Raw genomic sequence first — 15,454 nt, 5'->3', positions numbered from 1 at the left:
GATGAAGATTCCAGCACTTCCTGTGGATAATTGTTCTACAGTATAATAGATCTCACTGTCAGGATGTGTTTCTCCTGATGGTCATCTTAAATTTACCTTTTCTTAATTTAACACCTTTGTTTCTCATTATATCTCCTTGGACTACCCTAAACACTTCCTCTCCTTCCTTAGTGCTTTCACACCCCATAGATACAGTAAATCATGAGTGGCTAAGAATCATAAAACTCTGTTTCTGAACAGGGTGATCTAACAGAGGCAGGACATATTTATCAACAGTAGATTAGGGTGGATATTACGTGGTGGTCTCTTAAGCCACAATGGTGATGACCGCTGTAAAAAAAAATAACAAAAAACAACCCTGAAATACATACATTAATTGCTTAATGAAGATACATTACACGTATCACTTCATTAGCATTTTCATCATTTAACTCTTTTAACCTTTCCTCCTCAGTCAAACCCACCAGGCCCTTAACCACTTTTATAAAACCTTATAAAATCTTCCCTTATAGGTAGATACTTAGTTTCCCTTCCAAGGAGTTGTCTTGCCATTTGCTTTCTGTGATGCCCACCTAACAGCAGTTCTGTACATCATAAGGAGAGAGTGCATTCCTCTTCAGAAATCAAGTGGTAACTGTATGGCAGACTTACCAGTATGCACATTGGAAGCATCTTGGAATCTCTTTCCAAATGGAAGGTACCACAGTTTGTGTTTTATGGCCACCTAATGTTAGATAGTATCTCATTTAGACGTTTCTCAAAAGTGAAAACAGTGCATTAGGGTAGCATAACAGGCATAGCAGATCAGTACAGGCCCAGTGTTCTTCCTGAGCAGACTAATCCAAGCAAATGGCCATGGTCTACTCAAGGAACTGCATCTGTTCGCATTGAGCTCCCATAAATACCAGGTTCGAATGTCTGAGGAGCTTGGCAGTGGATGCAGGTGCTTTTTTAAAAACATTATGAAAACAAGTGATTAACAGACAGAAAATCAAAGGCCCTGAAGTGCTGTAGTACTGACAGCAGCATAAAAGTATACCTGGACACATTTCAAATAAAAAATAATTTATGGGCTTTGAACTGTGTTGCTAATAGGATGACTCAAAAAAACAAACAAAAGCTTGTCTGTGGCCTAAAACTATTGAAATAGTATTTAGACAAATTTACATAATGAAAATATAAAGAACCATTTCCTTCCTTCCTTCCCCCAACCTCCCAATTTATATGGGACACAATACATGGCAGACTTTTAAAGTCACTTGTGAATTAAGGCAGGGTTAGGTCAATGTATGCATGTCTTTATTTTCTGTTAACTGATTCGATTATCAGTCCAGAGTAGGCTTTCAGTCAGGTAAAATGAGCATTGGTTTTAGCCTTGGAATCTATGAATCTTGGTAGAAACAGAATCATCAGAGTGGTGAGTCATAAGTCTGCAAAGAGCATATGCTGTGCTTCCCCTCACATTTTATTTGATATTGATACAGCCAAAGACCTCACTCTAATCAGTCAGTGTACAACATTCTGTGGTCATACGTTCTGATGTACAACAGCCTCTAAAACGCTTGCTAGTATCAGCAGAGACGGGATTAAGGGAAAATCGTCATCCATAAGAATCCACAGAAGTCCGAATTTTCAGATCATAAAGAATGTCAGAATGTAATGGGACTGGATTTAAATTCTGTTTTAGGTGTTTCATGGAGATGTAAGGTACTGGATGAAGAGAGTAAGAGAGAGATGTTTTATATGGGCATATACTGTAAAATCAAGGAGATTTAACCTTCTTTTTTTTTTGAGGGGGGGGGGTTACTACATCTTGAGAGGCTGCCAAGAAGCAAATGTCCCTAAGGAACAGTATTGTGCATTGCAGTTTACTTTCATACTCTAGTACAATATAGAGCTGCCTAGGCCAAACAGCAAATAAGGAGCAAAATATTCATCTGAGGATACTCTGGCTTGATGAGTCTTTTTTTTTTTTTTTTTAACCTTATTGAGCTGAAAATAATGTATTGTGGAATGTATATTTGAGCAGCCAGTTTCAGGTTCCTTGAAGGACTAACTGGAAGACAAGTTAAGTATGCTATATATGCACATAAAATGAATATTAGTCTTCAAAGTAGAAGAATCATATAATGTTTAAAGCTGTGTTTATTTATAGTCAATAAAAAAGCATTTTACTACTGGGTTTAAAAAAACATCATTTGGCCTTATGCTGTAGTGATGAATGCCATAGAAATGCCTTTTTTTACAATTAACACACCCAGGTCGCCAGTCAGTCTAATAATACTTGGCACTTTTCATCTTGAAAGCACCTTGCAAACATTCTTAGCTTTGAGGTAGGCATGCATTCTACCCCCATTTTACAGATGGGAAAATAGTGACAGTTTGACCTGCACAAGTTTACAGAGGGTATCTGTGTCTGAGCCATGCTTAGAGCTCAGGAATTATGTATTGATTCTGCAGCGCTATAGGCATGGATAGCACTTCATGGATAAGGGCAAGATGACAAGATACTTGCCCAAAACAGCTTACATTTTAAAAGACTGGTCCTGAGATGTGTTCAATTCCCACAGCTCCCATTGAAGATAATGGCTACATTGCGTTAACAAGAGAGGTTGATGCAAGTGTCACGAATCCCATACAGTGAAGAAAACAGACAAAATTCTTATTTAAATCACATACGTACCAGGGAATTGGGCTTAGAACTTGCAGCCTTGAGCTCTAAAAATAATAGGATATCATTTGAGCAGAAGGTCATCTCCCTCATCTGGTGGCAATAGTGGGTCCTTTATGTGCTCTGTGGGCCAGGTCCAAGAAGATAGCATTCCTTGCCTGTCCTATGCACACAGGCACAACATGACCAGCAGAAGTATTAAGATGTCACAGAGATATGCATTGGTGAGGCTTGACTTACCTTGTGGTTCTTTCTGTAACTTTTTCTTATTGTAGGTGAAACCAGGCCTGTTTAGTAGCTTTGGGGCCTTTTAATTAGAGACCTATGCGCAGGTGAAGTAAATTGCGTGTTAGTGTCTCTAAAAACTAGAACTGAATGTTGGATCTAGAAGATGTAGCTGGTCTCTGGTCCTAATAGTTTATAGCTCCCTTTTGCACTTGTATTTTATGTTGTTCAGGTAAAAGCACAGTATCGTCTGGAAGCAGCTTTCCTTCCTAACTCTACAAAATTTTCCTTCACTTTTACTATTTGGTTTACTTTTAACAAAAGGGCTGGATAAAGCCCTCATGAAATCTTTCTCAGTCGGAAGCTGTAAAATGTTGTTCTGTTTTTCTTTCCCCAGGCGATATGAGTCTCATCCAGTCTGTGCTGATCTGCAGAGTAAGATTCTCCAATGTTATCAGCAAAACTCACATGAGACCCTCAGCTGCTCTGCACTAGCCAGCCAATACCTTCATTGTGTCAATCATGCCAAACAGGTGGGTAGAAGAATGCAGCTACTGAATGGCCTATGGAAATAAAATGGAAAAAACTGTTGGATCATCTTGTTAATCCTTTTCACCTGCCAATGCAGGATTGTTCCTAATAGTATGTTTTCATGTGCTTTGTAGAGTCTAATTTTAAATTACTCAAGCAAAAGTGTTTCCATAACTTCCCTTGGGAGACTGTTCCACAGTGTAATAGACATTACAGTTAGCAAATGTTTCCTCGTACCTATGATTTTAGCTGCAAGATAAACGGATTCATCTGAGTGGTATTTTTGTCATAAAATTGCAACCCATAACATCACCCATTTCAGTAACAAGTTAATGCATGTCTTAAACTGGCCAGCGAACCAGTCAGATTGTAGGAAGTTTTGATTTTTGATGTACAACCAACTCCCAGAATGTGGCATTGTAACCTGCCTATCCTATCCTTTTGCAGCCTAATTTGCTAGCATTATAATTTTACCATATAGTGTAAACTTCCGATGTTCTATAAAAGTTTGATTAGCCACTTATGTCTGAAGGATTTTTTAAATGAATAGTTGCAAAATATAATAGATTTGTTTAAAAGTCTGTGACTCCTTTCAAAAGCCAGTGATTTAACATTCCTTTTTGTATCTGGCTTGTAACTGCACGGTGTAGTTTTTAGGGGTCTTTGATGTATACACATCATAATAGTGTGGCAGTTGGGTATTTTATTTTGTGAAAGTGCAGCTCTTTATGTACTCTAACAAGCAACCAAACCTGCAGCTATGCTAGTAACTGAAGCACTTGGGTGCTACTAGCTGACTCACCACACTTAGTTGTATTGACATATTAGCGCAGCATAGGAGAAAGAGGCTAGAAATGAGCAAAGTATGTGTTTAAATTAGAGATAGACTCAAGCCTCTAAGCTTGGGTTCAGTTCTTTGAACATAACAATATTTCATGATGGTTCAGTTCTGGGGTCTTGGTTTGGGGCCTTCTCCAATGTAAGTACCAAGGGACGTATTCCATGCTCAGAGGACAGGTCACTGATACAGAATGATGAAGATCTCTTGGTAAGCTGGGCACAAGCAAACAATATGCATTTTAAATACGGCTAATGTAAAGTTGTACATTTAGGAACAAAGAACTTAGGTCTTACTTCCAGGGGACTGTATCCTGGGAAGCAGTGACTGAAAAAGACCTGGGGGTTGTGGTGGGTAATCAGCTGAACTTGAGCTCTCAGTCTCTCTCTGTGGCCAAAGGGCTAATGCAATCCTTGGATGCATGAATGAGAATATTGAGTAGGAATAGGAAGGTTCTATTACCTCTGTATTTGGCCTTGGAGCGACAGCTATTGGAGTACGGTCCAGTTCTGGTATCCACAATTGAAGAAGAATGTTGGGGGGGGGGAGGTGTTAAAAGAAGAGCCACAAGAATGATTACAGGATTAGAAAACATGCCTTGCAGTGATAGACTCCAGGAGCTCAATCTGTGTAGCTTAACAAAGAGAAAGTTAAGGAGTGACTTGATTGCGTCTGTAAGGACCTACTCAGGGAACAAATATTTGACGATGGGCTCTTCAGTTTAGCAAACAATGGTATAACAAAGGTCAGTGGCTAGAAGTTGAAGCTCAACAAATTCAGACTAGAAGGAAGGTGTACATTTTTAACTGTGAGGGTAATTAACCTTTAGAACAATTTACCAACAGTTGTGGTGGATTTTCCATCATTGGCAATTTTTAAATCAAGGGTGGATTTTGTTCTAATCTAAAAGCTATATGTGTGGTTCAGACAGGAGTTATCTATGGCCTGTGTTATACAGAAGGTCAGACTGAATGTTCACAGTGGTCCCTTCTGGCCTTAGAATCTGTGAATTTCTCTGTCTTTGAAGAAATCAGTGGGAGCAATGCACACACCCCACAGCTTTATATGTATAAAAGCAAGTGCTTAAATAAGACCATTGATCTCAATTTTTAATGTTGGTGAACTCCAGTAGTTGAAAGGAAAACATCAGCGCTCCTGCTCCAGTGTTTTAGCAAACTCTTCTGATACTGATAATGTAGCCTTGTTTCCTTTATTGTAGTTAGTTACACCTGTAGTGAATACTAGCAAGAGTTTCACCATATCCATTCACTTCAGCCTTTTGACAGTAACTCTGGGTCAGTGCAGCTTTATTTGTACTGCGGCTATCTTTATTGGTATTAATATGCTAATGGTCTGCTGCTGTGGAATCTCAATCCAGCCAAATAGTCACCGTTGTGTTGCGGTGCTAAAATAGCCCGTACCATCTGAGGTTGGCAACACTTAATAAACTTCTCTCTTTCCATCCTTATAATCCTTTGTCCATGTAGTTAGTGTATTCCTTTTGAAATAGGAATCCCTGGTGGATTAGCAACGCTGGAAGAAAGGCCTCCACCCGAACAGCTGCAGTATGTTTGCACTGTGTGGAGAGGGATCCAAGCTATGGAATTTTTTACGTTTTTAGCGAAGCTCCCCACTTCACTTGGTGGTTAATTTCTTATTGTGAATGAGTAGTCCCAACCAAACATGATTCACTGTAGTATACAGTTAGTATAAAGATCTGAAATGGAAAGGACCAATTAGGTCACCTTTTCTATTTCCCCTAGGAATGCAGGGCTGTTCCCTCCAGTGTGTTCTCTTGAGCGTCTTCCTATCCAGTTATAAATGCACTAAGCAATTGTGCTCCCACACGTCCCTTGATGTTCCACAGTCTAACAGATCTCACTGCTAATGAAATTTTTCATGATACCCAGTCTTTTTCCTTTGCCAAACCTAATGCCATTTTATTTATTATTTTGGGGCAGATTATGACTGAGCCCTGCTCAGGCACATAAGGTGTCAGGAAATGCAAGAAGCTTTGGACCGCCATGCAGGCATTGACCACAGCAACATTCCTTGCACTCCCTTGAGCACGAAAAGTGTGACTGCATTTTTTCCAGTGGGGCACTCACCAGCTGGAAAGGGTTTGCTTTTTCTCCAGCCTTCTGGAACCTCCTTAATTCTCTGGGTCTCTTCAGAGATAACTGCCTGAAGTTCACTAAATGCTTTAGCTAAATTCCCTTTACCCTTTAGGGTGCATACCAGCCAGACCCTGCTAATCTGCATATATTTAATTTTTCCACATTTTCACTTACTGGCATGCAGTGCCTTTCTGCTTTGAAATCTGAACTAAGCATCTTCCTCTCCGGCATGTTGTTGTGGATGTTTATAGATACGGGTGTTAGTAGTTCTTTTAGTCAATGGTTAATCAATAGTTCTAGATTGCTTATAACCATATATAATACCTTCTACTGATGTGCTTATAATCATCTATAATACCTACTGTTAACATTTTTAACATCTCTAAATCATGTATAAACCTGTTGTAAACTAATATAAACAATGAACAATGCTTCCCTTCCTCACAGGGGTGTTCACAGGGATGAATTCATTCATGTTTGGGAGATGCTCATATCCTCTTGTGATGCAGGGTGAGGAGAAGGGGGTGGGGGGCAATAAGTGTCCATTTTTTGCCAAACCTCTTGAGTGGTTGCAAATGTTTCCTGCACAAGAATGGGGGGTTTTTTAAAGCCCATTTCTCAGTCTCATTCATACATGCTCCAAGAATGGTGATTCATTCAAGTTACTACCTTAATATACCTGACTCAGGGAAGCGTTCTATGACGGAAATATTTGCAGCCAGAAACAACAATTGCATTGTCATAATGATCAGCAGTTTTCATCCTTCATGTGTTACAGCTGTAAATAGAATGATTTTTTACCTACTTATTACCAAAATTGTACAATTACTATGAAATCCGTGTTAAATATTATAGTAATATACAGCAAATATTAACAAATGAAAATGTGTGCTAAGGGGGATAAATAGAAAGAGGATTCAGGAAGCAAAATGTTAACTGGTGTTGGCTACCAGAAGCAAAACAAAAGGGGGAAAAAACTTGTTAGGGGGACGAGACCAAGATATTAAAAACCAATTAACTAATCCAGTGTCCAGGTGGGGAAGCTGGGCACTTATGCTCAGGCAGAGAATTCTCTGCGCTTTTCATAAATTGCATTTATTGACTCCTCTTTCTTGCCTATCATGCTTGTTATCACTTCACCCTTTCTTCAATATGCTCTTCATTTCTCTCCCTGTCTGTAATCTTATGTCTCAATCTCGTCTTTTCTCCCCTTCTGAGAAAAGCCCGGAGAGCTGCTAATACTAAGGAGTTTGACATCTTGACTTCAAATGTGTAAATCTTTACCTGAAGTCCTAGGAAGCTGGTCTAATAAATAGAAGTGTATTATTCATACTATTGTAATAGTGGGGGAGAAGGATACTTATTACTATCATTAAGGGTAGACGCTATGGCAGAGTCCTCATCGGCATTTTTTTTAAATTTCTTTCACTGTTGCAGTACTACCAGTGATAGTAACAATGAGAGCATTAATCTAGACTGTCTACCAGCATTTCTATCACCCTGTTATTAGTCTACGCAGAGCAGATATAGATGAGACATTGGGAAAGCCCCCTGAACCCTGCCTACGCTACAGACTCCCCCATTGCTACCAGTCGGTCCTCATTTTCGAGTTGTAGTCTCATCTATACTACACCCCGACACTGTCTGTACAGCACAGGTTCTGAGTACAGGTGTACAATTGTAGCTGTGCTAGGCGCGGATGCCAATTTCTACAGCCACGTTAGGCTGTGTTTGAAAATACTTTGAAACATGGTATCAAGCCTTAGCCTAGCGTACACTACAAATACATCACTGCCAGAAAGCCTGGTTACAAAACATTGTCCCCCAGCCTAGTTACAATCATGATTCCAATTTGTAGCAGAGAGTGGACCTTAATAGTGCTTCGTAACCAGAATAAAGCCATATTTGACCAAGCCCTGCAATAAATGTGATATATTTGGATTTTAGTGAAGCGCTTGATACTGTCTACAAAATCTGAATTAAAAAATTCTTTAAATTTGGCATGGCTGGGAAAACAGAAGTGGAGTGAAAACTGGCTAAAAGACTTTAACGAAAGGTAGCAATAAAAGGCAGTTTATTAAGTGGGGAAGAGGTACGTGCCTCAGGGAGTACTGTTTGGACCATTCTCCTTTGACACCTTCATTAATGACTCGGAAGAGTGAGAAGAAACGGCAAACTGGTGAAATTAGCACATGGTATTAAAATGAGACTAACTGTTACAACCAATAGAGAATTTACAGAAACTAGAAACATAGGCAGCAGTTAACAAAACTGCTGCTGCTTTTGGGGAGAATAATTTGATTGCAGATGCTCTGGCTGGAGGGAGAGAAACTGGGTAAGCAGTAATACTGAAATAGAATCATAGACTTTAAGGTCAGAAGGGACCATTATGATCTTCTAGTCTGACCTTCTGCACAACGCAGACCACAGAATCTCACCCACCCACTCCTGTAACAAACCCCTCACCTATGTCTGAAATATTGAAGTCCTCAAATCGTGGTTTAAAGACTTTGAGGTGCAGAGAATCCTCCAACAAATGACCCGTGCCCCACGCTGCAGAGGAAGGCAAAAAAACCCCAGGGCCTCTGCCAGTCTGGCTTGGAGGAAAATTCCTTCCCGATCCCCAAATATGGCGATCAGCTTGACTCTGAGCATGTGGGCAAGACTTACCAGCCAGACACCCAGGAAAGAATTCTCTGTAGTAACTCAGATCCCACCCCATATAACATCCCATCACAGGCCATTGGGCATATCTACCGTTAATAGTTGAAGATCTATCCCATCATATCATCTCTTCCATAAACTTATCAAGCTTAGTCTTAAAGCTAGATATGTCTTTTGCCCCCCCTGCTTCCATTGGAAGGCTGTTCCAGAACTTCACTCCTCTGATGGTAAGAAACCTTCGTCTAATTTCAAGTCTAAGCTTCCTGATGGCCAGTTTATATCCATTTGTTCTTGTGTCCACATTGGTACTGAAATAGGGGTGATAGTGGGCAGCATATGAGACATGAGAATCACATCACAGAGCAGGCTGGTGATAGTCCCTCCACTCACAATGGTGCCACAAACCTGGAGCATTCCATTGAGCTCTAGGTACATTGCCAGAAGGATATTGGCTAAGAGGAGAGAGTTAAGAGCAACAAAAATGACCAGTGGGTGATTTGAAGAGAGCAGCCTTCCAAAGGAAATAGTGGAAGCCCCACTGCTTTGTTATACTCGGAACAAGATTGGCCACGTATAAAATAAATGGGAATGGCCCTGCACTGACTGGAAGTGGACAAAAGGATCTAACAACTCTCTAATTCTCTAACGTCAGTGATACTAGTTACAGAATTTAAGTTGATGCTGTAAAGACTTGGCAAAGCACGGTGCTGCCATTCGCAACCAACCAGAAGAGAGAACGGGGCAGCATACATGACAATGACTGAGCTGTAATTCAGAAATCAGGCTGAAACCTCGTTCACGGCGATAACGGATCCACTATATTTGCACAATCTGTTAAGATCATTTTAACAAAAGGAGACGGCCCACAGTTTTCAGCCTCTGAGGTTTTCTTCCTAGTTTATGCGGGCCCCTGCTGTTTATTGTTGAGCAGGAGAAAGTACCCCCCACTCAACCAATCCCACCTTCTCGGTGCCGTAGAGCACATCCTTCTGGGTGGAGATGAAATGCTGCAGGCAAAAATCTGTGGATGGGCCAATACCTGCAATTTCTTTCCTCACCTTCAGGATTTCAGTGTTAGCAGGATCCTAAGCAAAAGAAATAATTTTAAGATTGTGACTTGCAGAGCTTTTCCCCAGATCCTTTAAGATTTTCCTATGTTAATTTATGCAGTGTTAAATTTATGTAATGTTAATATTCAGACCAACAGCAGTTACATGCAAGTTTTCATATAACCACTGCAGTGGAGCCTTCTCGCTAAAATAGCCTTTGTCAGTTCTGCAGAAAACTCTTAGGTGATGCTGTAAAGATTTAGATTATATATTTTGTTAACTAATAAAAGTTTTACTTTGCTTTGTTTCTAATAGCAACTAAGGAATATAAAACTCACCTGTCTTACTTTGTCCTCATTTATTTAATCTGGGTTTTGATCAATATTTGTGATCATTGGGGCAGTTCTCTTTGTTTCACACATACGCTTGTGGTGCAATGATCCGCCCAGGAACTGTTCCTCAGTGCAATCTTTTCCTTACACCCGAACTGCTCCTTGCGGGTTATCTTCTGAGCTATAATAAATGTATCATGTGAGTGTGGTTAAAGTTATAAATGACAACCTACAGCTTTTCCCTTTATTTTGCTACACACATGCACACTTTGAGAACAGCCCCCATTCCTTAACCACCTCTCTCCTGATCTCTAAATTCCTGGGCTCTCGACTCCCAAATCACCACTGGTGAGCTGGAAACTCTGCCTTGTACCACCATAAACTACTAAAGTAATTGCCAACTGATGGTAGCCTGGCTTTTCCCCTGTCATACCAGACCATGTAACTTTTCAAGGCCTGCATTTGGGGCTCAGACCTCAATTAGGCCTAAAGATTCACAGTCCCGCACCTACCACTGCTACCTTTTTTGGACACCAAGGACTAGGAGCAACAGATTCCTTCTGGTTAACCTCCAAGCCCTCCAGCTTCCACCATGCTTTTACCATGCCGCTGGCCAGTCTAGTACCAACTCCCACTTAGTGGTATGCTCTTTACTGAGCCAGGTACCTATCCTCCCTTACCTCTTGGAACCTCTACATGTTTTTGTTTCCACCAACCTCCTCTCCCACAGGCCATAGCAATAGGAAATCCTCAGCGAGCCCAGGAACATAACCATCCGGGTCTCTATATCCATGGTGGATCCCCTTGCCTGGTACAGTACAGTAACTCCTCGCTTAACACTGTAGTTATGTTCCTGAAAAATGCTACTTTAAGCGAAACGATGTTAAATGAATCCAATTTCCCCATAAGAATTAATGTAAATGGGGGTGGGGTTAGGTTCTGGGGAAATTTTTTTTGCCAGACAAAAGATTATACACACACACACATACATACACAATGATGATTGTGAAGCTTGGTTGAGGTGGTGGAATAAGAGGGTGGGATATTTCCCAGGGAATGGCTTACTGCTAAATGATGAATTAGAACTCGGCTGAGCCCTCAAGGGTTAACACGTTGTTAATGCAGACTCACACTCTACAAGGCATCATGAATGGAGGGAGGGGAGACAGCATGGGAGACAGAGACACACACCCTGTGTGTGAGAGAAACGCACATTGCCCCTTTAAGTACGCTGACCGCACTCTAAGTACATTGCCTTTTTAAGCAGATCAGCAAGCTGAGACAGCAGCTGCTGCCAGCAAGCTCCCTTTGTCCTGAGCCCTGTCATGTCCCATTCCCCCCCCCCCCCACCGTGCTCTGTGGAGATGGGGTGCAGGAGCAGGGGGAGGGGACACTCTCTTTCCCCTACCCCTAACACCCCCTCCCCCCAGCAAGCAGGAGGCCCCCGGGAGCAGCTCCAAGGCAGAGGGCAGGAGCAGCACAGGGCAGTGGTGGGAGGGACACCTGAACTGCCTAGTAATCGATAGCCTGCTGGGCAGCTGCCACACAGGGATCTTAGGGGAGCAGGGAGCTGATGGGGGGCTGCCGGCCCACCCTGGCGCCAAGCCCCTCCCCAGCTCGCTCCAACGGGCTGCTCTTCCTGCAAGCAGTGGGCAAAGCAGGCGGCTGCCAAACAACATTATAAGGAAGCATTGCACAACTTTAAACAAGCATGTTCCCTAATTGATCAGCAATGTAACAAAGTTAACGGGGACGACTCTAAGGGAGGAGTTACTGTACTCTCCCTTCCAGATGCAGGGTATGCTGGTGGAGTTTGACAGATCTCTGATGTGGGGCTAGAAGGAACATCAGTGCAGCTTGTGAACTCTTGATAATGGAGTACTTGGGGTAGCCACACAATATGAAACTTCAATGCTGTTACATCTGTGTGGCCTGATGGTGCTTGGAAAATAGTCAGTGGAGCATGTGGTCAGTGTGACATGTTCAAAGCTAGCCAGGCTAGTTTGATCCTGGCTCACGGGCACCAGGAAATTGCAGGGGGTAGGGGGGGATATTTTTAAAATGTGATGGAAGGTGGTATCCTAAAGAACTTAGGAATAGGATTAACCTACTGACCTTGGGGATGAGTTTTTCCTTACTGTAAGGGCAGATTTTTTTTAAAGGGGCCTAAAATGGCTAGCAGCCATAGGCAATACTGTTAGGAAGAATAAAAGGAATTTTTCCTCCAGCTTTTCGGTGTGCTTTTGGTGTCCTGCTCATTGAGTCTACAGCACTGATTCATTCTGTTTCCTGGTCCCCTAACTTTTTACTGTGGTTACATATATGCTGACACTTTTGCTTTACAACATCTTCCCTTGAATACGGGTAACCTGCAAACAGTGTGTAGTTGTTGCTGACATTTAAGAGAGCATCCAGTGTAGCTTTAAATGTTGAAATCTGTGCTTTTTCCTCCCCTTTTCTTAGCAGAGCATGCTTGGTAGAGGAGGGTAAGGCGACGTCCAAATCAAGCAAAAAGCCATCAACTCTAATTCCAGCAGCAGGGCATTTTCTCCAAGAAGATGACAGCCCATTTACAGAGCACACCAATAAAGAGAAGAACGGGAAGAACCATTTCAAGAGCAGCAGCCATCACAGTTCAATCAGCGTGGCCGTTTGAAAAGCTAAGACCTGTATCTTATTACATCAGAAATGAGACATCCGAGGGTGCTGTTCAGTCGTCATAAAACTCGCTTATTGGTGATTGAAAAAACGTAAAGCAAAAATATCTCCCATTGACCTTAGAGGAGGGGAAATTGTCTCCAAACGCTGCTATTTCATTGTAGAATCTGCTCAGTAACTCCATGCAGTCAAATCCAGGGGCACGTAACGCTTAGTGTCCCAGGGGAGGGTGACACTATGTGAACTGGCCAACTGCTACTACATACTCTAGGGCCTGTGTTGAATGCTGGTTGTTAAGAACTTTTCCTTTCTATATGCAATTGAAGGAATGTTTGCCTAACTTATTACTAAGATTATGTAACCAAAAAGTCCCCCTTTCCCTTGCCATGCCCTCTGCTGGAATCATGTTAAAACTCCAATACTTAAGGAGTGCAAGGTGTAAAATAGCCTTTTAATTACATTCTGTCAGGAACCTATGATCATGTTATGCTACCAACTGTCATCAAGTATTGAAAATTATGTCTCACTCTGTATCAACAATAAATATATTTTGTGAACAGAATTGATGTTTCAATCTGGTCTGCTTCTTTCCTCTGTTCATAGTCAGCTAATGCCCCAATTGTGGTTTGTGTCAGTTGCAGCTGGTGTTGCTCATACTCCTAACGCATAGAATTGTGCGTTCCATGCCCACACCAGAACTGGGGTCAATAATGATACCCATAGGTAATAACTTTCACCCAGGGATTACAGAGCACTTTGCACAGGTGTTAGATTTCCCCATTTTACAGGTAAGAATACTATGGAACATGGATTTGTCTCATAACCCAGCAAGCCAATGTCAGGATTAGGTTTCTTCAAATACTAGACTACACTGTCTTCTACTGCTAATGCTGTAGTTCTGGGCTAGGAAGACGCTGCCCTGCTAGAGAGAGACCCTCCTCCAGACAAAACCTTAAACCTGCCTCGGAGGCAGGTAGAAGGTTCCTTGCTCATTTTTGAAGAGTAGGGGATTACCTTGGTGTCCCAGCCACTGCTGTGCACATGACAGCTGATCCATTTGACAGCACACTGCTGATTGATTTGCCCCTGCACCATCTGCATCTAACTCCTTATTTTGAAAAATACGTTGAGATTATCTTGAATATGAAAGACCCTCTGTCAAACCAATTCCTGCTCTCTGAGTAACATGAACAGGGCCAAACCTGGTAGGACTTTCATTGATTTCAAATTGTATTTTTATGTGAATGGCTACTACAGCCTGTAGAGGAATTTTCTAAAAAATTTTTTGCATGATGATAAAAGTTTCAAATGAGCAACATACCTGGAGCCCTCTGTTACTTATTGACTTGTTCTCATTCCCTACTTGGCTGCAGTAGAATGGTATCCTGCCATGCAAGTGCACCTGCAGATCTGATTTGTATTCACAACGTTTTCAGTGACTCTCCTACCCTAATTATCAAGATGCTTTGTGATTAGATTAATTAAAGGGTTGGGTGGTGGTTGTTTTTTAAATAGTATGAAAAGAAGCTGGGCTTTTTTAAGTGTGAAGGAACTGTGGTAACTTAAGGAGAGGAAAATCCTGGCATGCAGTGTGGGATGCCAGGTAAACTGCTTGAGAGAAATAATAGGAACACAAGCGACGTGTTTACACAGTGACTTGCTGTAGTGTTTACAAATGAACTAACTCACAAATTCTCCTTTATAATGTTCTCATTTATAACCGAGACCCAAGAAGTTGGCAGATTTTTCCTTGCCAGTCTTTGAATTGGCAGCAAAATGCAACACTGAGGAAGGACTGACATTTTTGAGGCCAAATGATTCTGTAAAATCAGAGAAAGAGAGATGCTGGGGGAAAAGGTCTCTCTTACTAGAATACATAGAATCGGAAGGGACCTCAGGAGGTCATCTAGTCCAACCCCCTGCTCAAAGCAGGACCAATCCCCAATTTTTGCCCCAGATCCCAAATGGCCCCCTCAAGGATTGAACTCACAACCCTGGGTTTAGCAGGCCAAACCACTGAGCGATCCTTCCCCTGAAAAAACTTCTCTATTAACAAATTTCCTCCCAAGTGAGCTCCTGAACACCACAGAACACAGTTAGCTAGGCAGCGATGGGCCACCTCTAAACTATCTAATTTCTATTGCCAGCTGTTTATTAATTTCCCATTCTGACAGCCAGTGGCACCCGAACTTGCTTGCTTTTTCCAGCTGCGTTTAGGGGTTTGAGGTGTTCTGCTCTTTGAAACATCTTCTATAGTGTCAGCAGCAGGGTCGCTAACATTTGGTACTTGGGTTTTGGGGCAACTGATTTTCTAGAACATGACTTGAACTTTTAAACGGTGTTTGGTCCAGTCTGTGGGCCAGAGTTTG

General features: G+C 41.8%; 1 protein-coding gene across 4 annotated transcripts in view; it reads left to right on the top strand.

The window, feature by feature from the left end:
• Positions 1–13,611, top strand: part of CHCHD3 (coiled-coil-helix-coiled-coil-helix domain containing 3) — a 243,659-nt gene extending 230,048 nt beyond the window's left edge. The window contains exons 8-9 of one of the 4 annotated variants that reach the window (XM_074942703.1): positions 3,294–3,429; positions 12,894–13,611. In XM_074942703.1, the coding sequence (XP_074798804.1) occupies positions 3,294–3,429; positions 12,894–12,917 (160 nt within the window). In that variant the 3' untranslated portion in view covers positions 12,918–13,611. Of the gene's footprint in view, positions 1–3,293; positions 3,430–12,890 lie in introns of all 4 variants that reach the window. The other 3 variants (XM_074942702.1, XM_074942706.1, XM_074942704.1) reach the window with 3 other exon arrangements.
• Positions 13,612–15,454: the final 1,843 nt, after the last annotated feature.

This window comes from Natator depressus, chromosome 1 (genome assembly GCF_965152275.1).
Source record: "Natator depressus isolate rNatDep1 chromosome 1, rNatDep2.hap1, whole genome shotgun sequence".
Taxonomy (NCBI): Eukaryota; Metazoa; Chordata; order Testudines; family Cheloniidae; genus Natator; species Natator depressus.
Note: the sequence above shows the minus strand (reverse complement) of the source record. Positions and strands in the feature narration are given on the sequence as shown.